This window comes from Lissotriton vulgaris, chromosome 7 (genome assembly GCF_964263255.1).
Source record: "Lissotriton vulgaris chromosome 7, aLisVul1.2, whole genome shotgun sequence".
Taxonomy (NCBI): domain Eukaryota; kingdom Metazoa; phylum Chordata; class Amphibia; order Caudata; family Salamandridae; genus Lissotriton; species Lissotriton vulgaris.
The window spans coordinates 2,102,103-2,126,323 of record NC_141695.1 but is presented as its reverse complement, the minus strand read 5'-3'; the positions used below and the strand labels follow the sequence as shown (position 1 = coordinate 2,126,323).

General features: G+C 44.8%; 1 protein-coding gene across 1 annotated transcript in view; it reads left to right on the top strand.

Annotated features, from left to right (window-relative positions):
* Nucleotides 1-24,221, top strand: part of LOC147700477 (putative cation-transporting ATPase 13A4) — a 567,847-nt gene that overhangs the window by 212,563 nt on the left and 331,063 nt on the right. Inside the window, exon 15 of the mRNA XM_086928422.1 lies at nt 10,914-10,985. Within this exon, the coding sequence (XP_086784548.1) occupies nt 10,914-10,985 (72 nt within the window). The remainder of the gene's footprint in view (nt 1-10,913; nt 10,986-24,221) is intronic.

Sequence of the window (24,221 nt, the reverse complement as noted above, 5' to 3'; positions counted from 1 at the left end):
TCCCTTTGTTTGCTTTTTCCCAGCGTAGTGGGGTGGTGGGTGTTCGGGGGCTCCCGTTCACTGGTCCGTTAGATTGCTGTTTGCTCGGTGTGCAAAGGCTTTTGTAACCGAACGCTAGAAGCCTACGGATGTAATCAGCGCGTCTTTGTTTAGACGTTTTGGGTCACTCCGCGAGAGTTTTGCCACTAACGCTGGGGTTCGCCGAGGATTCCACACGCTACAAATCTGTCCCGGTCCCCCTCCCCTATAAGTCACATTAAAGAAGGGTTTTTTTCTGGTACTTGTCGGGTTCAGTACAAGTCCTTTTTTCCCCTCGCACTGTTTTTTAAGTGCACTGTTTACGAGCTCCCGATTGGCTGTGAGCATCTGAGAAGTGTATTTTGCATCTCCCGGGCACCCTGCATTGGTGTTTTAATTGTGCCTTCACGAAGCTGAGCCTGCGCTTCAAACCGGTAAGAGGGGTTGCTTGTGTTGTGTCAGGGCATGATCAAAGGGGCTGGGATCTAACTCTGTGGAATATGAATATATGAAAGGGTTGTCTTTTCTACAGGTGCAGAAGCGTGAAGGAAGAAGGGAGCAGTGTCCTAGTGCTTCATAAGGGTGGCAGACTTGGTGTCTCCTCAACATTACCACCCTCTTTTCAGGTTCATTGGCTCACTCATAGTGGTTATCCTGTGAGTGGTCAGTGGGCAGGGGAAGGGGACTGGTGCATGCTACGTTCCTGCAGTGCTCGGGCTGGTTGGAATCCAACAACGTGGTTGCTAGCGGAGAAGATGGGGTCGAGCGTGTGGCCAGCGATGTGGATGGGGGTGTTCACCAGTTGCTTGAGTCCGAGGTTGTTGAGGTTGTCGAGCAGGGTGGTGGTGTTGTTGTCGCTGTTTTTTCTCCAGGTGGAAGTTCAGGTCTCCAAGGAGGATGTATTCTGGTGAGGCTCGGGTGTGCGGGCTGATGAAGTCAGCAATGGTGTCGCCCGAATTGTGTGCGTGGGCCCAGGGGTCTGTAGATGAGTGTTCCTCTAAGGGTGGTCTTGGGGTCGGTGTGAATCTGGAAGTGTAGGTGTTCGGCAGCGGAGAGTGTGTCTTCGGTGGTAGTCCTGATGTTGATGGTGTTCCTGTAGACGATGGCGATTCCTCCTCCTGTCTGGTTGACGCGGTCCTTCCGTGTGATCTTGTAGCCATCCGGGATGGCTATGGCGATGTCTGGGCCGAGGAGGCGTTCATCCAGGATTCCGTGAGGAAGGCGACGTCTGGTGCTGTTGTGTCGATGAGGTCCCATAGTTCAACGGCGTGCTTGTGGACAGAGCGGGTGTTGAGGAGGATGCACTTGAGGTGGTTGTTGTTGTTGCGTGGTCTGGTGGGAGGTCTGCAGGTTCGGAGGCAGATGTATTTGCAGACTTGACATGTGAAGGGTCCGTGGGTTCGCTTCGGGGTGGCTCAGTAGCAGGCGGGTGTTCGTCGGGCGTTGAGTGCGTAGAGGGCGGAGGAGTCATATCTCAGTCGGGTGCTCTGGGTGCGGCGGGGGCCAGGGGTTCTGGCGCTGGGCCCGGTCCAGGCACGGACGGGCGCAGACGGGCTTGCCTTTGGCGCGCCAGCGGCGCTCTCTCAGCGCGGCAGCTGCGCGTCCTCCATTTGAGTGGGAGAGGGAGGGAGGAGCAGCTGGGAGGCGGGAGCGGGGCGGCCAATGGGTAGCGAGGGGGCGGGTCTGCGGGGGACGCGAGCTGCAGGAAAAAGGTGGCACAGAAGGCAAGGGGTGACAGGGGAGAGACGGGCACTGCGGGCACAAAAAAACAGGGGCACAAAAGAGCAAGAGGGAAAGGGCAAAAACCAGTCAAATAGGGGAAAAAAAATAAAACAGTAAGACAAGCGAACAGACCAGTCTGAAGGGAGGGACAAGACAACACTGAGCAGGGAGATGCAGCACCGGAACACAGGGGGTCAGCGAAGTTGCAGAGGGAGCGACCTGCCTGTCCACAGGGTCAAGGGTCGCTCCCATTGTAAAGTTCCTTCTTAGAATCTTCTATTTCATAAAGTTTAGAGTGTCATATTGTTTAGAGTACTAAAAGTAGTGCGCACATCACTGTAAGCGCATCCCTGTACATGGGCACTCCTTTTGGTTCTTAAATTAAGACTCCAAGTTGGTTGATAAACAATGTTCATTTATTTCCACATATATATTTAGATATTCAGTTCATATCTGGTTCTTTCATAATTTCTTAAAAATTTTTCTTATATGTTCAGGTTTAGAAATTCATTTCTGGACGCTCCGATGCATTTCGGGCTCCATAGCCCTTTGTCCAGGAGCACTGTGAGCAAAAACAAATAAGATATTCCCTATAGCTAATCAATTATGAACTAGTCAATATAATGGCATGTATAAGAACAAAGTATCACATATACCTGCCGCATGCAAAACCGTGAGTGATATAAATCTGGTGTATTGTTTGAAAAAAGCGCAAAAAAAGTGAAGCCGACGTGATTTGGTGAGCATAAACGAGTGGTAAGTATAGTAAGTATCATACTTACAAAAACTTTAGCATGGAGAGTAGATTCGAATCCTAAAATGAAATTAAGACGAGATTGTCAGCGTGAAGCTGTTCCCTCCGTACGCGATGGTTAAGTAAAATAGCAGGATGCCACTTACTTGAGAAACACTTGGTGTTTTCTAGACGGTTTGTGGTCCGGTTGTCGGTGTGTTCAGCGATGTTCAAAGACTTGGGTAGTGTGTGTTTGTAGTCCCGGAAGTATGCATCCAGATCATGTGATCAACATCACTTGATGAATGGTGTTCGTAACTAGTGGTATGAACAATAAAAACTGACTAATGTAGATGGGTGCCATCTTGGAGTGTGGTGTAGCAGGTTAATATGAAACTTAGTTACATGAATGGTATTCAAAATACTGACAAATTAAACAATATAAACAGTTGGCAGCAAAGATACATATAGTCAGGAAACCAAATATTTGGCTAAACGAGGCAGCTAAATTCCGTCCGGTCGTTGAGTTCGTATGGTTTCATTGCTTGAAGGCGATATATCCAAGTTATCTCTCGTTAAAGGAGGGTTCTGGTATTATCTCTGCCTTCGCGTTTTTCTATGATCTCAAGTACTAGAAATTTCAATTGCGCAATGTTATGTTTTTGTTCCAAGAAATGTACTGCAATGGTGGACTTCATGTTTTTAGTGCGTATGTTTGATTTGTGCTCATTAAGGCGTGTTTTTATTTTCCTTTCCAATCGTTAACAGTCAGATAGTAACACAAATGCAACAATTCCTTATGGAACTAATGATATTTACATTATATCATAGTTACTTTGAACATGAAAAAGTATGGTACAGGCAACTATCTGGTATGTCTATGGGCAATTGCGCAGCACCAACATACGCGAACTTGTACATGAAGGAATTCGAAGACACCCACATCTACAGCAATACCACCTGGACCAACAACTTAAAAATGTATGGAAGATACATAGATGACTTATTTTTCATCAGGAAAAACACTAAAGAAAGTCTCATTATCGCGTTAACTGAACTTAACACGAAAGATGATAGGATCGAGTTGACTTGGTCAATAGGAGACGACACTATCACATTCTTGGATGTTTCTCTCTCAAAAACACCCACAGGATTTGAAACAGATATTTTTCGAAAAACAACTGATCGCAATAATACATTACATTTCAGCAGTTTTCATCAGGGAGCCTTAAAAAATAATCTACCATATTCTCAAATGCTCAGAGCCAAACAAATTACTTCAAATATTGAGTTAAGCAAGACACGTATCAAAGAAATGGGACAAAGATTTACAGAACGAGGATATCCTCAAGAAATCATACAAAAAGCTGAAGACAGAGTATTGAAAATTACCAGAGAACAAGCGTTGAAAAGATCAACAAAATTACAAGACAACAGGATGGTCCTGGTATCAAAATTTTCAACAGTAAGCTCTACATACAGGAAAATTATTTTGCGCCATTGGCCGATCCTCACTTCTGAAACTGAATTCAAGAACATCTTTAGTCAACCACCCATCTTTGCATACACACGAAGCAACAATATCAAAGAAATTTTATCAAAAGAAAGTGTCACCCAAGTAAATTCAAGAGGGACCCTTCCATGCATGAACTGCAACAGTTGTAATAATGTAATTAAAGGCAATTCCATCACACATCCCATGAAAGGACAAACAATGAAACTTCATGTAAATTCCACATGCGACTCATCAAACCTAATATATTTACTCAAATGCCCTTGTGGGAAAATATACGTGGGAAAAACGGAAAGGAAAATAAAAACACAGCTTAATGAGCACAAATCAAACATACGCACTAAAAACATGAAGTCCACCATTGCAGTACATTTCTTGGAACAAAAACATAACATTGCGCAATTGAAATTTCTAGTACTTGAGATCATAGAAAAACGCGAAGGTAGAGATAATACCAGAACCCTCCTTCAACGAGAGATAACTTGGATATATCGCCTTCAAGCAATGAAACCATACGAACTCAACGACCGGACGGAATTTAGCTGCCTCGTTTAGCCAAATATTTGGTTTCCTGACTATATGTATCTTTGCTGCCAACTGTTTATATTGTTTAATTTGTCAGTATTTTGAATACCATTCATGTAACTAAGTTTCATATTAACCTGCTACACCACACTCCAAGATGGCACCCATCTACATTAGTCCATTTTTATTGTTCATACCTCTAGTTACGAACACCATTCATCACGTGATGTTGATCACTTGATCTGGATGCATACTTCCGGGACTACAAACACACACTACCCAAGTCCGTTTAACATCGCGGAAAACACCGACAACCGGACCACAAACCGTCTAGAAAACACCAAGTGTTTCTCAAGTAAGTGGCATCCTGCTATTTTACTTAACCATCGTGTACGGAGGGAACAGCTTCACGCTGACAATCTCGTCTTAATTTCATTTTAGGATTCGAATCTACTCTCGATGCTAAAGTTTTTGTAAGTATGATACTATACTTACCACTCGTTTATGCTCATCAAATCACGTCGGCTTCACTTTTTTTTTGCTTTTTGCAAACAATACACCAGATTTATATCACTCACAGTTTTGCATGCGGCAGGTATATGTGATACTTTGTTCTTATACATGCCATTATATTGACTAGTTAGTAATTGATTGGCTATAGGGAATATCTTATTTGTTTTTGCTCACAGTGCTCCTGGACAAAGGGCTATGGAGCCCGAAATGCATCGGAGCGTCCAAAAATGAATTTCTAAACCTGAACATATAAGAAAAATATGAAGAAAATATGAAAGAACCAGATATGAACTGAATATCTAAATATATATGTGGAAATAAATGAACATTGTTTATCAACCAACTTGGAGTCTTGATTTAAGACCCAAAAGGAGTGCCCATGTACAGGGATGCGCTTACAGTGATGTGTGCACTACTACTAGTTCACTAGCAACACAGCAGGACGGCTGGGTTACCTGTTGGAGCACCCAACCCTTTTTGTAAACTCTAAAGAAACAAAGACTAAGACTTATTTTGAACTTTTTGAAAGGCTGTGCACCCCTCCCTACACTATCACAGTTTATAAAGTTTAGAGTGTCACCTTTTAGATACGTCGGAATACAAAATTCTGGTTACTGATTCACTGAGAGGAGTTTGAGCCCGCTTGATGCTGGGGGGCCCCACGCCAACCTTCGTCAGTCTCTTTCCCAGCTTGAGAGGGGGTCTAGTAAAAACAAGGTGGGAACACTATATCTTTTAAAGTCTTTCACATTCCATTGGAGTGATTGGAAACCTCAAAGCTAAGGTCATGCTAATACAGAAATCACAAAGAAAAAGTTGAAAAATTAAAATTTTCAAATATTACATTATATATAAATACATTCACACACACACACATAAATAAAATAATAACATTAGAAGAAAAAATCAAGTTGAAAGTATTAACTGCATATTATTTCTCAGACCTCTAACATTTGATATGTGTAATCAGCAAACTATGCATACTATATAGAAAGCTATGCATTCTATATAGAAACATTTTGTAGTATAGGAGGAGGATGTTTGAACTTGTTGTTAAAGTGTTATGCAAACGTCACACCGAAGAGCAAGCGAGAGATCTATTCTATAGGGCCTAAAGGGAGAAGTTGATGCAATCATTGGATATGCAAGGAGGCTTGAGAAAAGAAATAATGAGGAAGCCACGTGACAGTGGATAATAGAGGATGTAAGTCTACAAAATTCAGAAAAATACTTTCAGACGCACTTTATTATAAATGATGCATAAAGACTTAAGGGCATCTGCTCAATCAGGCAAATGAATCTCTTTCCTCTAGTTAAAAACACTGGCGAAGTTCCTAGGAATGTTAGCCTGTCAGAAGATATTATCTACCTTTGATAAACAGATGTGCCCAATCAGCATGATTTATTTGTTCACCTTATAAAGTTCAAGAAGCTGTGCTGCGGGACAAATGTAGCCATTCAACAAACCGGAAAGGAAATACCGTGTGTACACCACTTCTCAATAAGATGGTGGCGTCTCTGTTTTCCTAGATTATTTAGTGATTAAAGAGTTTGAGTGCTGACATTATGTTATCGTTTTGGAACAGCAAGTCTGATAATTGCTACAGCTGATTCTGTGCCCCTCCATGGCCTGCAGCAATCATTTTAAAAGAATTTATTTGCAACTCATTTTTTTTAATTATATATCTAGTCAGGAAAGTTTGTATTCTGGAAGTTCAGTAAAGATTATGAATGGAAATCTCCCTTTTATTGGCATGTAACTGGGCATGTTCATTGATTCATAGAATGTGTCATTCCATGTATAGTGCCAACAAATGACCCTTGCACTTTCAGCAGAATTGCTGGGAACTATCACATTCTGTAGAAACTTACAGAGAATTAAGAAAACATGGGTTCACTAGTCCAAAATATTGCACGTTCCATCGTGCAGAAACATCTGTGTGTATAAGTCTGAAAAAAAGATTTACTACCGTAGTGAAATACTTGCACTTTGTGATGTTTTCATATGCAAAATTCCCCTTGACATTTCAATGACACCTTATTTGAACCTTTCCAAGGAAACGTCAATAGATGATTTTACCAAAAACTTGCAAAAGTGTAAAATGAGTGCAATGCTGTGCATATATCCACGGGAAGTTCTGAAATGTGTATTGTGAACAACATAGAAGTTTCTGGAAAGGAAGTGTTTTTTATCTATATGAAAACTGTTCATAACACTGAGTATAAAGACTTTCCTGCAAAAAACTCCAATAGAATATTTAACTGCTCCCAGTTACTAGTCAAAAAAAGCATCTTGAATATTCTTGTCATCGTTCTAATTCTGAGGTCGCCTTAAAGAATCTTATTGATGCTAAAATATCTTTTAATAAATCTTATACCAAAGCTGCTTCCTCTTATCTTTAAAGAAGTAGGGCCCGTTACTATGGTGGTCAGAATAAAATGGGCAAACTACTAGCAACTTATTTAAAAATTCGAAAAGAGTGGACTAAAATTGATTCCATTTGTAACTCCGCTGGAGACTCCTTATTCAAAGATGATGATATTCTTGAGGAATTCGTCTCTTTTTATAAAAATGTATAGACACCGGAGCAACAACCTTCCTCTTATGCACTTTCCTCTTTCTTCCACTCCATTCTCCCCCCTCTAGCACATGATACGGATTTTACCTCGTTGGACTCGGATATTACCCTATCTGAAATTTAAAAAAATGCTGTTTCAAAATTAAAAAGGGGAAAAAGCACCTTGCCCGGGTGGTTTTACTATTGAACTTTAGGCTCACTTTGCCTCCTTATTACTTCCTCATCTTTTTTTGCTTTATCAGTTTTTGTAAAGAACAGCTCTTCTTCAGGTTCTTTTCAAGAAGCTGTGATCTGCTTAATTCCCAAAGATAATAAAGATCCCTCTTTCTGCAAAAATTATCACCCAATTTCTTTGGTTATTTTAGATTATAAGATATTTGCAGAGATTCTTGCCCTTCGTATTGATCCTATCCTACCCAATATTATTGGCCCGGAACAATCTGGCTTTGTCAAAGGCCGTTTATCTTCCGACAACTTCAGGGTTTTCTTTAATATTCTTAGTGAAGCCTCTTCCCTTAATTACCCCATTGCTACTATAGCATTAGATGCTGAAAAGGCATTCAATAGGATTGGATGGGATTTCATGTTCCAAGCACTTAAGTGGATTGGGGTTCCTGCTAAATTAATCTCTCTCATTTCATTATTATATTCAGTACCCAAAGCCTCTATCTTTATTAATGGGACATCCTCTGATTACTTTTCTCTTTTTAGAGGAGTTCGTCAAGGTTCCCTCCTATCCCCCCTTTTATTTTTAATTGCTTTAGAGCCTTTTTTAACAAAGCTTTGTTTAGATAACAGAATCTCTGGTTGTAAACTTGATACTTCCCATGTTAAAATGGCAGTTTATGCTGATGACATTCTTCTTTATTGTTCCAACCCCTCTACTTCTCTTTCCGCCTCTCTCTCTCAAGTTGACACTTTCTCTTAATTCTCTGGATACCGACTTAATTCTGATAAATGTGAAGTTCTTCCTTTAAATGTTCTTTGTTTACAACAAGGTTTTGTCTCTACTGGTTTTTCATAGAAAACTTCTAAAATTAAATACATAGGCTTATGGTTCTCTCCTATCATCGCAGAGACTCTGAAAGAAAATTGTGATCACCTTTCAAAGACTTTGTCCGCGTCTATTGACCGTTGACATCCACTCTTTCTCTCCTGGTGGGGTTGTCTAGACTCTATTAAGATGATGCTTTCTCCGATTATTCTCTATCTTTTAACCATGATTCCAGTCCATATCCCTGGTTTCTACTTTAAAAAACTTGACTCTATATTAAACAAGTTTCTTTGGAAAAATAAATGTCCCCGAATAGCTCTTAATGCTCTCAAAGTTGATAAACTTTCTGGCGGTCTCAAATTTCCTGCTTTTAAATCCAATCATTACGCTTTTTCTTTGAGACAATCTTCTCGCTGGCTTTCTTATGATCAAGATCATAGTGTTCATCCTCCTATTTGGTTGAATATTGAGAAATACTTTATGGCTCCATTTCATTTTACTGAATCTCTTGCTTTCACTAATAATATCTCTTCTTTTCGCCCTCAGGTGATCTCCCATACGCGTAAAATATTACTACCTCTTCTTCCATCCTCCTGCCCTGCTTTTTCTTCATTAGATCAGAAACCTATTTGGTACAATCACTTATTACATATTAAGGGCCGTACCATTTATTGGAAAACTTGGAGATCCAAAGGTTTACTCTGGATTTCCCAACTGTTATCTAATAATCTTCCTCTCTCTTTTTTCGATCTTCAATTAAAATTTTCTTTACCTTCTTCCTGTAAACCTCAATATGACTCACTTCTTCCTCCTCTTTTGCACTATCTTCTTTCCCTGCCGCTTGACCCCATCATTCCCACCAAATGCTCCAATCTCTTTTCTTTATTGGCTTCTACTACTTCGGCCTCTTCTCTTTATAGAAATGTATTCTTTTCTTCTGACAGAGCCAAGAGTAAATGTGAGTTGGCCTGGGAAAAGGATCTTGTAGAATGTTGGTCCATTCCTTTTTGGGACAAATTATGGTTAAAAATTCATAAAACGTCAAGAGCAGCTAATACCTCTCAGACTCTTTATTTTATTTACAAGCACCTTCTTTTTACTCCAATGAAATTGGCTTCTTTTTCCTCAGACCTCCCCTCAAACTGCTGTTCACGTAAGGTTTCTTCAGCTGATTTAAAGCATATGCTTTTCGTTTGAGCCTCTCTTTCCCGTTTTTGGCATTTAGTCTGGTCCCAAATTATTAAGATTTTCAACACCCAAATCCCTTTTTCCATTTCCAACATCTTTTTAGGTTCCTTTTCACCCTCCTGGCCGTCCCCTAACCCCGTCCCCTCATTAATTGATTTGCTGTTAGCGATAGCCCTTCACCTAATTACTTCCAATTGGAAACAAGCCCAGAACATTACCTTCAAAGCTTGGTGGAATGCTGTTTGTTTCCATCATAGATTAGAGACAGGCAATATCACACCTATTTCCTTATGCATTAAAAGGGATCTTTTATGGCTTCCTTTATCTTCTTCTCTAACAAACTCAGTCTTAGCTCCACCACTGTAGCTAGTATTCTGGATGAAGTTAGGAAACCTCCATCATTTTCTTTGTTGTCTTTTTTCTTATGTTTCTGATGAATATAATTCGACATTAGTCCTTTCTCCTTACCCTACACGCTGTTTGTTTATAATTCATATTATACTTATTAATGCTAATGTTGTTGAATTAGATTTGTGATTCAGGTAATGCTTTTTTCCTATTATTGTTCCCCCTTTTATCCCCCTCCCCTCTTTCTAACCCTCCTCTTACTTCTCAGTAGCTTTTCATTGTATTTTTGCCTTTATGATATTTCTTTATTATGTATGTTATAATCTTTTCTTCAATAACCTTAAACTTAAAAAAGAATATTTAACTGCAAACAACAATAAATACATTTCTTCAGAATGTGTCACTTCCACAATTCCTATTGAAATATTCTCTTAAATTTGAATTTGAACTTAATTATTAGGCATGGCACAGTACATTCCAGTAAATTGCTTTTCCGTTGCTTAGGTGACTCAAAGTGACTCATAGTGTTGTGTTGATTTTCAGATCATTTCACCGGCACTCCTGCAACAGTCTGCTATAAAACACCCTACATTTCCATTCTTGTCAGTTTGGTTTGAGTGAAAGAAAATATTATAAATGTTATATGTGGAACCGTCGGAAGGCAGACCTCACAACCTGTACTTACAGTTATTGGAATGTTTTCAAACAATAATATGTATTTCACTGACGTTTTTCTTTTCAACTGCATCACACGCTTGTACCTGTGCTTCCTTTTCTCAGGCAATTGAGGACAGCGGTACAAATGAACTGTCATCAGGTCAGATCATCAAACCTGGACCAAAAGCAGGCAAAGTAAGTAATTGCGCCAAATGCAGCCATTGCATCTATTCTTCACCTATGTTCAGGCAGGTGTCAGGGTTTTACATATTAATGTAAAATACTATTATCTACATTTTGTTTGATAATTCTCTTTTCCTTTAAATGCACGTTTTTGTGAGCAGAAGCGATACTTGAAGCTCCTGATGAATGCTAATACACCTCATACAAGGGTCTCGTTGGCAGAAACATATTGACCAATGATCAATGACACACAGAAGCAGGGTCAGTGGACTGCTGCAGAGTCTCTTCACTCCTCATTATTCTGGCCCAGGAAGACATGAATGCAGTTGTATGCTTCCTCTGTAGTTAGTTTTGAAATGAAATTAAATGAAAAGAGGATTTATAAAGCACGATTGCTGCCCTGGGGCGTCCAAGCACTAAAGAAAGTGGTGCTAACCGCTGAACCAGTCGTCGCAGAGAACTAGTTGTTCATGTCAAAAAGAAAAGTTTTTAGTTGCTTACGAAAGGAAAGCAAATTAGGGTTAGCCCTGAACTAAAGCGGGAGTTGATTCCACAGTTTGGCGGCATTGTAAGACAACAGCCTACCACCTGCTCTCGTTCTCTTAACTCGGGGGACTGTGGCCAAAAAGGCCTGACTTGAACGGAGTTGTTTACTGGGGTGGTAAGGTATGATCAGCCCACGGCTGATTGCCGGGCCCGACTGCCAATAGGCTGGTGGGAGATGCACATTGCTTTGAAGCAAATTCTTTCACGTGCCGGCAGCCAATGTAGGCTCCTAAGCCCAGGCTTTGCTGACACTCTGCGGGGCAGCTGAAGCAGCGTGCGGGCAGCGCAATTCTGAATAATCTGCAGTTTCCGCCGTGTGTAGTCAGGCGCACCTAGGTACAGGACATTACTAAAGTCAAATTGAGACTGGATCAGACCTTGAATGACTATCTGTTTGGCTTCCCAGGTAAAAGTGGAAGAACTTTTTCAAACATCCTGAGAAGACCAAAACAAATTGCTGATAGCTTGGTTGCCTGGGTGTTAAAAGTCAGGGATTTGTCAAGCAATACCCCTAGACTTTTTATATTGTCTTTAGGTGTAGGTGGTGTACCCAGGCTGGGGGGGCCATAGAAAGTTCATGTTAGACAGGGCAGCAGGGCCAAGGAGCATCAGCTCCGTTTTGTCTCCATTGAGCTTGAGACAGGATATCGTCATCCAATTTTTTACTTCCTCCAGACATTTCATCAGGCCACTCAGTGCTGGCTGACCGTCTTCCTGTGCGAGGGAGACCACTAGCTGAGTGTCCTCAGCATATGTGATGATCTTAATGCCAAATGGACAGACGACCTCAGCCAGTGGTCTCATATAAACGTTGATTAACGCAGGGCTCAAAAATGAACCCTGCGGAGCCACGCAACTCAGTGGTTTGCTGGAGGAGACCGTATCTCCCTCAAAGACCTGAAATGTCCTATTACTCAGAAAGGATTTGAGCCAGATTATTGCTCTTCCTGATATTCCCAAATCAGAAAGGCGACACAGTAACGTGTCATGATTGACCGTGTCGAATGCCGCACTCAGATCGAGGAGGACCACTGCCACTGATCCTCCTCGGTCCAGAATCCTTCTGGTTTCCTCGATGACTGCTAGGAGAGCGTTCCCCGTTCCATGTTTGAGACGAAAACCCGTCTGAGTGGCGTCAAGCCATTGGTTACTTTCAAGAAAATACATTAAGTGTATATTTAGTTATCACTATCACTTTTTTTCATGTATGTCACACTCTGGCAGTCTCACCCCCTTTGAGATCTCCATAAGCCTTCAATCATAGATCAAAACATCAGACGGTCTCCTCCTTCTTAGAGAGGGAGTTGTACCCCACACCGTGATCTGCTGTTATGGTGTGAGGAGAATCCTAATGATGAAGCATGGGACCTCAGGTATGTGAGGGAATTTGTCCCAAAAAAAGAAATGCTTTTCTTCAGCATGGTGTTTCGTTATTTCCTGCTTTGCTTAGACTCAGGCTTTTTTGTGCGAAAGATAGAATGCATTGTCTCCATAGAGTGAGCACTGTTTACAGTCCCCACTTGTCTACTAATATCAACTTCCTTTCTCAATGTAGATTTGTTGAGTTTCTCGGGCTTGATAGAGAAAAATCTGCCTGTAGTAGGTTATTCTTTGGGGGAACTGACATTCACCATTTTTAGGACCATGGTTTTCTGTGAACAGTTGTATCTAGATTGAACACCGTACCCAATGAGGGTTTCCTATACATGTGTGGTTGATTGTTAATGTGAACTATCCTAGCTGTTAAGAGTGTGGTACAGGGTCAATGTTGCACATAATGCTTGCTTTCTATACCTAAGGGAGTTGTATCAGTAATGGCAACAATAATGGCTAATTTAGCAAGCCAAAACCCGTCTGACTCTACACTAGGTTTTGTTCTGCTAGCTGATTAAATTACAAAAAACACAGTTGATGGACATAATGTAGAACAATGTCATACATTCACCCCAGTACAAGGATCTGGGCCTAAATCCATCGTTTTTTTGCACTCCACACCACCCTGGGTTAGACAATGGCTATATGCAAATCAGCTCTGACCCTGTGCCTCATGGGAACAGGCCAGTCCGAACTACCAAGCCATGTCTTTCCCAGACCGGAATCAAGCATCCAAGGACCGGTTTCTGGCTATCAGCCTTCATCAGCCTTGATAGCTTGACTCCATCTTTCTTGCATTGGTATGCCCCCACTTTTTTCTGAACTGCTGATGTGCTTTGACTGAATGTGCCCTGGGCTCTTGCCAATCAGGAGCCCAGGGCCATGTTCCCTTCCTAAAACTGTATTGAAACTGAAACCCAATTGGCATCTCTGGCCACATGTCAGCCCCTGGTAAATGGTACCCTAGGTACCCAGGGCATTGTGACCAGAGAAGTGCTGCAGCACTTATTGTGTCACACTTAGGGGCCGTGCACCCTGACACCCACACACTGCCTTTGCAGACTGAGTGTCCTGCTGCAGAACTAAAGAAAGAGTCGACATGGCACACATCCCTGTGTGCCATGCCCAAAAACCCACTGCCCTGGCATACATCAGTCACCCCTCTAGCTGGGTGCTATATGCCAGTGGTGTGGGCACAGGTGCATGAGCCCTGTGCCCCTACAGTGCCCAGGGGTATTCCTGGGCACTGTAAATGCAGTGATGCCATTGAAAGTATTTGGTGCTAGGATTTTGTCATTACAAGCTCCACAGCACCATAATGGCTACACTGGAGACTGACAAGTTTGATTTAAAACTTCTCAGCACATTAAACCCAAACTGATGCCAGTGTGGGATTTAATGTAAAATTCACTACAGAGGGCATATTAGAGATGCCCCCTGAAACCTAACCTACAATCCAAGTCTTGTCTGAGAGTCTGCCTAGGCTGCCACACAGCAGACATGTTGCTGGACCCTTGGGTTGAGAGCCCCTCGCTCTCCTGGGCCTGCAACTAGGCACATCCTGGGCCAGGATGGGCATGGGAAGCTTCAAAGGCATACCGCCTTTGTGAGCTTCTCCAGACCACTTGCTGTACTCAGCAAATGGCCCCCATCAGTACTGACCCCCACTCTGGCGGGAAGACTGGCGGAAAACCCTACGTGACAAAAGAAGGTGTGCCAGCCTGTGCCAACTCCACCCCTCAGGTGGGAGAGGCAAGGTGAAGCACAACTACAGGCCCCGGCCATCTTGAGGATGGGGAGCTCTGCTCAACCAGAGATAGGCTCCTGCCCTCCTCCCATAGGAGAGGAACAGGATAGGGGGTTACTCACCCTAGGACAGGGACCTATTTGTCCCTGCCCTTCCCCTACCTGTAACACCCCTAAATTTAGTATTTAGGAGCACCCTGAACCTTCCTTCCTCTGATCCCGATTTTGAAACAAGAAAGAAGACCAAGAAGAACAAGACCTGCTGTGCAGCTGCTAACAAGACCACCTGACTTGGCCCCAGCCCCACAGGCCTGTTGATCCTTCAACCTGCTCCTGCTAAATCCCGGCGTCTCCTGCGGACAGCAACCTCAAGAACCCCGCAGGCTTGCCTGCCTTGACCCTCTTAGAGACTGGGACTCCCACAAGCAGTGGCTCTGCTCAAACAGCAACACCCCTGGTGCCAGCCAGGTATTGCAAATTCAGCCCACTCTGCACCCGCCGAGCCCGGCCTGTGCCTGAGTGGGCAAAGACCCTGAGGACGTTCTCTCGGTGATTCTGACCTATAATCCAGTGCCCAAGGGCCCTTCTCAACCACCCATATGACGCCTGCAGACTCAGAACCAGGGACCCCTCCAACCGTGACCAGCAGAGAGTAATATTTCCCAACGTCGAAAGACATTTCTGCACCCGGCCTCCTTTGCCCAACTCCAGGGTGCCTACCTACCCTCCAAGATCCTAACTTATCCCTCGAAGTGTTGGCTGCTCCAGAAGATCCACCATCCCGAGCCGGCAGCCTTTGTTCCCTTTTAAAGATCTCCATCGAATAACATTGAGTGCCCGACGGCTTGAGAGCACCCTGCACCCAGTGCCCCTTGCAGTGCAACCTTTGTCCTATCCTACTTCCCCAAATGCCCTGAGCAAGTGACCAGGAGCCCAGTTCCCACAGTCGCGTGGCCTGCTAGCCAGCAGCCACCAACCAGAGGCCCCCTTTCCGTCATTGGATAACATTGGGCCTAACTACATCTGCACCCGGCTACCCCTGTGCCGCTGAGGGTGCACCAACTGTACCTACCTGACCCTGGGAGACACTTAAGTCTATGCCAGGAACCTTAACTCTGCCAGTCGAGTACTTACCCAAAAGCTGATAACTCACTTCTCTTCCATAGGCTAACATTGAGTGGTTTCACCTGGAAATTCCTCTAAGTGTGGAGTTTTGGAACTTTAAAATATTCATCTAAAATCAGCCGAACTACGAATTCCGATTTACTCACCTGCTATCAGGAGAGACATCAGGGCTGCATCTTTGAGCCGAGCACTGACGCTGAAAAGTAATGTTTACCGTACTTACCAGTAACTTGCATTTCCTTCCATAGGATATCATTGCCTCTTTTTTTCTGAAAAAGTTTCCAAGTGTCGATTTTTGAAACTTACAAGTATTACTCTAAAGTCAGCTGAACTACGAATTCTGATTTACTCACCTGTTATCAGGAGAGACCTCAGTGCTGCATCTTTGAGCCCAGTTCTGATCCTGAAAAGTAATTCTAACCATACTTACCAGTAACTTGAATTTCCTTCCATAGGATATCATTGCCTGCTTTTTGCTGAAAAAGTTTCTAAGTCTCGATTTTTTAAACTTACAAATATTCTCTAAAAATCGTGCCAACGATAAAAACGTAATTACTTGCCTGTTTTGGATAGAGGTTCCAGTGCTGAACCTAGGAGTCCAGAACTGGATTACAAAAGTGACGTGAACATACTTTACCTGCAAATTGAATTTCCTTCCATAGGATAGCATTGTTAATTCCAACTGTCAAAGTTTCTAAGTGTCAACTTTTAAAACACAATAATATTCCTCAAAAATCACTACTGTAACCAAAACGCTTTTAATTAACTGTTTACAGCTCATGTCCCGGCACTGAATCTAGGATCCAGTCCTGTGGTTAGAAAAGTAATCTGCAAAGTAACTAATTGCATTTAACCAGAAATTCCAATTGAGCTCAATGTTGCATTGAGTTTGAAAATGTGTTGCCTATTGCAACAAACTGTAACTATTGCATTCAAAAAGTCTATTGCCTCTTTGAAAAGTATTTAACTAAAGTAACTCCTCCAGAGAAAGTATATTTTGATACCTTTAACAAATGACGGAAGGCTCACTCATTGAGATATCTCAGAGACCAATAATATTGATTACACTATTGTCTTGGTCGTGCTAAACCTTGGTCAGGTTGTCCTGTTCGTTTTTCCATATATTTTGATACCTTGTTGGTTCTAAAATAAAACAACTATATCTTTTGATACAAAACAATTGGCCTAGAGTTCAGTTCTTGAGTGTGTGAGACCATTTGCTCTACACTGAGTGTGTACAACAAATGCTTTGCACAGTCCTCTGATGCTGCCTTACTGATTGACCAAGCTACCACTTTAGATAGTAGGTTTATATCTAACTTTAACCTCTGCCAAACCTCTGGGGACTGGGGACTCTATACACACTGTACCTTACTTTGGTCCAGTATATATAGAGCCACTTTCCTACACCATCCCCTCCCTTCACCACTGTGTAAACACCGGCCGACTCCCAGAATGCCATCAAGCCTCTCCACGACGTACCCACGGACCCTTCAGCTGCCACGCCTGCAAGTTCACCTGCATCCGGACCTGCCTCGCACCAGCACCCACCAAGCCGAACACCAGCAGTACCCACCTCAAGTGCATCCTGCTCAACACCCGCTCCGTCCACAGACATGCCATCGAACTCTGGAACCTCCTCGACACCACAGCTCCAGACGTTGCCTTCCTCACGGAGACCTGGATGAACGCCTCTTCAGCTCCCGACATCGCCATCGCCATCCCAGAGGGCTACAAGATCGTCCGGAGGGACCGAAACGCCAACCAGATGGGAGGAGGCATCGCCATCATCCACAGGAGCACCATCCGTCTCACGACCAGCACCGACGACTCCCTGACCACCGCCGAACACCTGCATTTCCAGATCCACACCAACCCGAACACCACCCTCAGAGGCACCCTGATCTACCGACCCCCTGGACCACGCACACAATTCAGCGAGGACATCGCCGACTTCGTCAGCCCACATGCCCTCCCCTCCGCTGACTACATCCTCCTGGGAGACCTCAACTTCCATCTGGAGAACAACAACGACCGCAACACCAGCACCCTGCTCGACAACCTCACCAACCTGGGACTCAAGCAACTGGTGTCCACCCCCACCCACCTCGCCGGACACACACTCGACGCTGTCTTCTCATCCAGCAAGGACATCAACTTCAGCCACACCACAGAGCTTCAATGGACGGACCACAGCTGCGTCCACTTCACCTTCAAGAAAACAACGACCCACCACCACCAGCAACAGACCGCCCGCAGAAGCTGGAACAAGATCACAGCAGACCAGCTCGCCACCTCCCTGAGCCAGCACCCTCCTGCCAGCTCAGCGAACCCCAGCCAGGCCGCCGACAACCTCACGAAGTGGATCAGCAACTGCGCGGACGAACTCGCCCCACTGAGGACCCCGCCCAGCAGACCCGGCAGCAAGAAAGCCCCATGGTTCACCGACGAACTCAAGAGCTCCAAGAAGAACTGCCGAGCCCTCGAGAAAGTCTGGAGAAGGGAACCGACACCGGACAACAGGACCTCCTTCATACTTGCCACCCGGAAACACCACCAGCTGATCCGCGCCGCCAAGAAAACAGCATTCAAGGACCGGTTGGACAACAACGCACACAACTGCAAGGAACTCTTCAACATCGTCAAAGAGCTTTCCAACCCCAGCGCAGGAAACAACGACATCACCCCATCGCAAGACCTCTGCAACTCCCTGGCTTCATACTTCCACAACAAGATCGCGGACATACACAACAGCTTCAACAACCAACCAACGCACACCATGACCGAACAACCACCCCCCACCACCACCCTCCACGCCTGGACCCCGATCAGCACCGAAGACACCATCCGCACGATGAACTCCATCCACTCCGGATCACCGACCGACCCCTGCCCTCACCACGTCTTCAACAAAGCCGACGCTGTCATCGCACCCCACCTGCGAGACATCATCAACACATCCCTCGACACCACCATCTTCCCCGAGAGCTGGAAACACGCCGAACTCAGCGCCCTACTCAAGAAACCAACAGCGGACCCCACCGACCTCAAGAATTACCGCCCCATCTCGCTCCTCCCGTTTCCAGCCAAAGTCATCGAGAAGACCGTCAACAAGCAGATGGCCGCTTTCCTCGAGACGAACGGATCCCTCGACCCCTCACAGTCCGGCTTCCGAGCCAACCACAGCACCGAGACCGCCCTCATCGCCGCCACCGACGACATCCGAGCCCTGATGGACAATGGAGAAACAGCGGCCCTCATCCTCCTAGACCTCTCCGCGGCATTCGACACGGTCTGCCACCGCACCCTAGTACGGCGTCTCAGCAACGTCGGAATCCAGGACAAGGCGCTGGAGTGGATCACCTCCTTCCTCGACGGGAGAACACAGAGAGTCCGCCTACCACCGTACAAGTCAGAGGCCACCGAAGTCATCTGCGGCGTCCCCCAAGGATCATCTCTGAGCCCCACCCTCTTCAACGTCTACATGAGCCCCCTCGCGGCCATCGTACGCAAACACAACCTCAGCATAATCTCCTACGCCGACGACACCCAGCTGATCCTCTCCCTGACCAACGACCCCGCCGCCGCCAGAGCCAACCTGCACGAAGGGATGAAAGAGGTAGCCGAGTGGATGACGACCAGCCGCCTGAAACTGAACTCGGACAAGACGGAGGTCCCCATCCTGGGCTCCTCTCCCTCCGCCTGGGACGACTCCTGGTGGCCTCCCGCCCTGGGCACCGCACCCAAACCGACAGACCATGCACGCAACCTGGGCTTCATCCTGGACTCCTCCCTCTCCATGACCAGGCAAGTCAACAACGTCTCCTCGGCATGCTTCAACATCCTACGCATGCTACGGAAGATCTTCTGGTGGATCCCCACCGAGACCAGGAAGACCGTCACCCAGGCCCTCGTCACCAGCCGACTGGACTACGGCAACGCCCTCTACGCCGGGACCACCGCCAAGCTCCAGAAGAGACTCCAGCGGATCCAGAACGCCTCAGCCAGACTCATCCTCGACATCCCACGAACCAGCCACATCTCCGGACATCTGCGAGACCTTCACTGGCTCCCCGTCAACAAAAGAATCACCTTCCGCCTCCTCACCCACGCACACAAAGCCCTACACGACCAAGGCCCGAGCTACCTCAACAGCCGAGTCAACTTCTACGCTCCCAAACGCCACCTCCGATCAGCCAACCACGCCCTCGCCGCCGTCCCCCGCATCCGAAGAGCGACTACAGGAGGAAGGTCCTTCTCCCACCTGGCCGCCAAGACCTGGAACTCCCTCCCGACCGACCTGCGCCTGACCCAAGACCACCTCTCCTTCAGGAAGAAGCTGAAGACCTGGCTGTTCGAGCAGTAGCGGCTCCCCCCCCCCCAGCGCCTTGAGACCCCACGGGTATGTAGCGCGCTTTATAAGTGTCACTGATTGATTGATTGATTGTAAACGCACCCTGTGTTTGTTTTAATTTGGGAGATTAAGTTCCCTTGAATCCTGAGCGTCCCTAGGGTCCAAGTACCCCACTAGGTACCTCCAGTAAGCGCCACAGAGCTGCGTTGCAGAGAGGTGTAAAAAGGGGAACGGCCTGGGCCAACTCTCTGAAACACATCGCATTGGTGCCTACTGGAAGCACCTGGTGGGCTATTAGGCCCCCTTGGGCTCTCAGGATTGAAGGGGAATTATTTTCCCAACGTATAACACACCACAGGGACTGTTTTCAAACGTCACCTCAGGCCCCATCCCCTCCCTTCACCTCTGTGTCAACGCGCCCTGTGGCTCTTTTAAGTTCGGAGATTAAGTCAAAGTGAATCCTGAGGGGCCCTAGCGTCAAACTAGCCCACTAGGTACCTCCAGTAAGCACCACAGAGCTGCGTTGCAGAGAGGTGTAAAAAGGGGCGTGGCCTCTGAACACTGCTCAGCAACGCAGCTCCCTGGCGCATACTGGAGGTACATTGTGGGCTTGTTGGCCCTCAGGGACCCTCAGTACTGAAGAGAAATTAAGGCTCCAACTTACAACTCGCCAGGGGGGAGCGTTTGCACAATTGTGAAGGAAGGGGGTGGGGCCTGAGGAGGCCTAGTAGGGCTAGGGTTCAGGTCTTTCCACCCTGCCCCCTTTGCGTGTTTTGCACATTTATTTTTCTGCTTACTTTTGTCTTGGTTTTACCGAGGCACAACATGGCTGCCATCCCTTCCTGGTTTGAAGTGTTGACAGCCAATTAACATAAAGCTCGTGCTCAGGAAGATCTGCGGCCCTAGATTTATATATGTTTTTACTTTTGAATTTCTCAGCAACAACTGAACAGATTTACAGCATTTAACAAAAAGGCACGACTCTGAGGCAAGGGCTACCTTTTTGCCAAATTTGGTATAATTCCGTTCAGCAGTTCGGGCTGTAGCTGCGATTAAAGGTTCCTATGGAAAATTGCATGGGGAAAACATGTTTTGGGACCCCCCTTTTTTCTCGGCCCCTGCTTTACGAATCACCCCGAGATAGGAGCGGACCGGAGCTGCCCAAAAGTTTTGAAAATGTTGCAAAGATTTTCAACCGGCGCCAAAGTTATTGGGAATAGAATGTTGCAGATTTCCAATGGAAATTTGGTGCTAACTATAACTACCTACTGGCAACCGCCAGTAGGTAATATATATATATATATATATATTATATCGCCAGTAGGAAGTTATAGTTAGGATTTTTTTCAATGCAAAATCTCAAAATTCTATTTGGAATACCTTTGGCGCCGGTTGACGAATCTGGCTGAAAATTTCCTCAAATTTGCCTCGCGGAGCTCCGGTCCTTCCTTCAAAGTTTGGGGGGGATTCGTCAAGTGGGGGCCGAGATAAAAGGGGGTCCCAAAATGTGTTTTCCCCATGTTAATTCCGGACATCTGAGAGACCTTCACTGGCTTCCCATCAACAAGAGAATCACCTTCCGCCTCCTCACCCACGCACACAAAGCCCTACACGACCAAGGCCCGAGCTACCTCAACAGCCGAGTCAACTTCTACGCTCCCAAACGCCACCTCCGATCTGCCAACCACGCCCTCGCCGCCGTCCCCCGCATCCGAAGAGCGACTACAGGAGGAAGGTCCTTCTCCTACCTGGCCGCCAAGACCTGGAACTCCCTCCCGTCCGACCTGCGCCTGACCCAAGACCACCTCTCCTTCAGGAAGAAGCTGAAGACCTGGCTGTTCGAGCAGTAGCGGCACCCCCCCTCCCCAGCGCCTTGAGACCCTACGGGTATGTAGCGCGCTTTATAAGTGTCACTGATTGATTGATTGATTTCCATAGGGCGGTCAACCTCACTTTTAGCCCGAACGGCTGAATGGATTTCCACCAAACTTGGCGAAATTGTATGGACTGGTACCCCAATGTGCCTTTGCTATGTCTCAAGATATATGCTCCAGTGGTTTTTACGACAATTAACTTTGAAAAAATATATATTGGGCTACATTGGGCTATATATATGTTAGAGCCCAAATGTAGCCCAATGTAGCCCAATGTAGCCCAATGTAGCCCAAAGATGGCCACCAGAAACAAAAAAAACAAATGTAGCCCATATTTCAGCCAGATGTAGCCCAACTATAGCCCAATGACAGAATGTCCCAGAGTGTTCTAAAGAACAACTAGAGCGCTAACAGTCTTACTTATGACAAAAGTATGGCACACATGAAGTCATCTTGATTGGAATAAAGTGTTAACACTTAAAACATTTAATTTGCAAAGGAACAAAATGAGGGGGTTCATTTTGCCATAGAAATTATGATTAGTGCTGAAGAAACCATAGGTTTCACACCAGTTATAGTTAGGAATTAGCATTTAAAAAACCTATTAAATTCACTGAAAAAACCATAGGTTTCACACGAGTTATAGTTAGGTGGAAATTTTACTCGCATAAAACCATTGAAATTCCCACGTTATAGTTAGTTGGACTCACTATAACTTGCGCGTGCAATGCACTGCTGTTGATATCACATATTACATCACTCATGACATGGTCAGTGACATCACTCATGACATCTCAAATGACATCACTGATGACATCATCCAGTGAATGTGTATCTTTCTGAAAAATAAATATTTTTTATATATGTATATCTAAAGGTTGATGGAAGAATAAATGGGTAAATAAATGTCTAAATGGATGTTTTTTTTGTGTAAAATTGATTGGTTAACTGACTTATTAAATGTATCTTAGTGAATACATATATTAGCGAGTAATGTTTAAATATTTAAATATCTGTATCTGTGTCTCACTTTGTGTATAAGTGGCTGCATGGGTTGGTGAGTAGCTACATGAGTGTGTATATGGGTTATTAGTTGTTTTTTTGAGTATCAGTATCAGTGTCTGTATGGTTTGGGGGGGGATATTACTTAGAGCACAGATGCATGAATGAGTGACTCACTATTTGTATGTATTTTGAAGACAGCATGTGTGCAAGACTGTATGGGTGGATGATTGTGTGTATGGGTGGGTTAGTGAGTATGTGTTTTTATAATTGATTGCAGCTCCAGCACTGTTCCAAACTGGCCTATCCACAACATTGTGCGTCACTCTGATGGAGCGGTAATTTCTTCTGGTAGTTTCTCAATGCAAAACCTTCATGCTACCTCTAATTTACCGCTCAAAAGGTGTTGGGCCCTTCACACCATGTATTACCTTCAGGAGATTTAAATAATCATGAACAGTCAAAATGCAATTATTATTCAAGCAAATAAAGAGAGTTGTTGAGTATTTAAAGGGTTTTATTTTCTAGTCAAAAATTAAGTTTTTCTCTGACCCTTTATTCATTAGTAAAATATCAATCAGGTTACATAATTTGGAAAACAGGAAAAATAGCATTAATACAGAACATATTACAGTCTGCATAAAAGCATTACATATAGGAAAGAAAATGTGGCGCAAAATGTCATTCAAAACTCTTAAAGAGTTTCTAAGAAAAATTAGTCTTGCAAGGCTATTCAAAAATCAAATAGTTTGCAAAAATCTCCCATTAAGAGAAATAAATCTTTACAGACCTAATTAATTAGTCAAAGCATAAACTTAAAGTTTAGCATCTGAATCTAAAAAGCCATTCTATCTGTTGCTGCTCTTCTGCATCTGTCTGTGTCTAAAGAGGAAAACAGCCCCTCCTTCACGAGTCCTCAAAGGAATGTGGCCTGCAATGCCAAAATATGACCAGGGAACCCCCCACCGGACTCTCCTCGGACGCCCAAGGCTGAATCCCGTGACGATCTCGTACCTAACCCTTAGAATGAAGCAAAGCCTAAGCCAAAATGAGCAAGAAGCCAGCTGAGCTAAGAAAGCCCTATGAGCAAAAAGCCATATGAGCCTAGAAGCCAAAGCCCCTCCAGAGAGGTCATTATTTATACTCGAATTCATGGCAGTCCGCACAAAAATGTTGCATCTTCAGGAAAACCTGTACGTGATTGGTCAGCCACAATAGCATGAGTTC